We start from the raw sequence: 2204 nt of genomic DNA, 5'->3' as shown, positions 1-2204 counted from the left end.
ATGTTCGATGGAATTACCAAAAACATTGAGTGTTGGCATGTTCCTCGGATAAAGAGAAATTTGATTTCTCTTTCGACTTTGGATGATCAAGGGTATAAGTTTCACTCCGAGAATGGAACACTTAAAGTGTGTAAAGGCTTCATGGTACTCATGAAGGGTAAACTGTATTCTAAATTGTATTATCTCCAGGCCAGTGTAGTTGAAGGGAAAGCTATTATAGCTTCTGGGAAAAGGGATCTGAATCAGTCTCAGCTGTGGCACTTACGACTTGGTCATATGAGTGATAAGGGATTGTCTTTGTTGAGTAAGCAGAATTTGCTGAATGGGTACAAAAATCAAGTTTTGAATTTTTTTGAGCATTGTGTGTTTGGTCAACAGACAAGGGTAAAGCTCAGCAAGAAGGCAGAGCACAAGACCAAAGACAAGTTAGATTATATACATTCAGACTTGTGGGGTCCAAATAGAGTTTCCTCCAAGAGTGGTGCTTTGTTAAATGGAAGACGATGGTTGAGAGGCAGACATAAAGAAAAGTTAAGTGTCGTCGAACTGACAATGGGTTGGAATTTTGCTATTCTGAGTTCAATAATGTCTGTAGTAGAGAGAGCATAGTGAGACACCGCACTTGTGTCGGAACACCACAACAAAATAGTATTGCAGAACGTATGAATAGAACACTTTGTGATAGGGCATGAAGCATGCTTTCACACTCATGTGTTAGCAAGGATTTTTGGGCTGAAGCAATCAATACGACTTGTTATTGGGTCAACAGATCTCCATCCACAGCTATTGAGTTCAAAACTCCTTTTGAGGTATGGTATGGTCCGGTTCACTTGCTGATTATTCAAATTTAAGGATATTTGGTTGTCCTGCTTATGCTCATGTGAGGGATGGAAAACTTGAGACGATGGCAAAGTGCATATTTCTAGGGTATGCAAATGGAGTGAAAGGTTATAGGTTGTGGTGCACATATCAAAGTACTCCAAGGCTAATTATCAGTAGGGATGTGACATTTAATAAATTTGCCTCACTGGACAGTCAGAGGGAGAAGGCAATAGCAGAAAAAGATCATGGTGTCAGTGACCGCATAGAGCTAGAAATTGAATTTCCACTAGCTCAGCCCAATAGTTCTAAAGTAAAGGAAGTGGAGGAGGTGCAAAATATTGACCAAGACATTGCAACAGGCATAGAGAAAAGAGTGATCAACCGACCGCAAAGGTTTGCAAATGTAGTTGATGGGAATCTTCTTAGATATACGAATCTTGTTGGATTTGCTTTGGCAGTTGCAGAGACCGTTGATGCGTTTGAGTATTATAGCTATCCAGAAGCTATTCAGGGTATAGAACCAAATCGACGGATTAGTGCTATGGCTGAAAAGATTGAGTCTCTTAACAAGTTTAGGCGTTGCCTAGACCTGGTTGATGTGTGTGACAATGGGTAGAGCCCCCACGAGGGCTGAGGGCAAGGTAGAGAGATGTTGTTCCTGTTGATGAAGAGAATTCAAGCCAAGGGGAAGATTTGTTATTTTGTGTCTTAAATTATTTTATTGTATTTTTAGGAAACCCATAATCCCTATAGGATTAGGAAAACTCATTATCCTAATAGATTAGGGAAATGAAAAGCTATTGTCCTTGTTAAATTGGGAAACCTTTCTCTTATAGGTGTGTGACTATTTGGGATCTATATATAGGGGTTGTAGTTGGGGATTCTAGAGATTATATTGTATTTTTCTTCTCATTCATAGTGAAAAACTCTCTCTGCTTTTGTCCCGGGGATTAGGCTTAGCTGAACCTCGTTAAATCCTTGTGTTGATTTTTCTTCTCTATTTGATTTGTGTGTGATTATGTGCTAGTTAACCCACGATCTTCCGCAATAATAACAAATTTGAACTCGAGCTATATTTGACTTGCACTTATAGGAAAATATCATGCGCCTATGATATAGTATTAGGATAAGCGGTCCCCTTCAAAAGCCCTACGGTCCAAAATCCAAATATATTTTGATGGTAGAAATGGAATTTCAGAAGTACAAGTCAATGATCAAAGCATAGATAACCGAAGAAATTGTGCAATAAGACTTCTACAATCTTATGATGACTAATAAATTTGGAAGATATATAGAATCGTTTGGATTAGCTTAAAAAGTGACTTTTCAAAAGAAATAGCTAAGCCAAAAAATAATAAGTTGGAGTTGCCCAACCTTTTATA

General features: G+C 38.4%; 1 protein-coding gene across 1 annotated transcript; it reads left to right on the top strand.

The window, feature by feature from the left end:
- Positions 1 to 609, top strand: LOC142173760 (putative mitochondrial protein AtMg00300). The gene has a single exon (XM_075239408.1). It carries the CDS (start codon positions 1 to 3, stop codon positions 607 to 609), a length of 609 nt encoding a protein of 202 aa, XP_075095509.1.
- Positions 610 to 2204: the final 1595 nt, after the last annotated feature.

This window comes from Nicotiana tabacum, chromosome 19 (genome assembly GCF_000715075.1).
Source record: "Nicotiana tabacum cultivar K326 chromosome 19, ASM71507v2, whole genome shotgun sequence".
Lineage (NCBI taxonomy): Eukaryota > Viridiplantae > Streptophyta > Magnoliopsida > Solanales > Solanaceae > Nicotiana > Nicotiana tabacum.
The sequence above is the reverse complement of the archived record's forward strand: the minus strand, read 5'-3'. Positions and strand labels throughout refer to the sequence as shown.

What these genes read in the sequence shown, in the direction of transcription:
- LOC142173760 (XM_075239408.1), top strand. Translation starts at nt 1, where the DNA reads ATGTTCGATGGAATTACCAAAAACATTGAGTGTTGGCATGTTCCTCGG.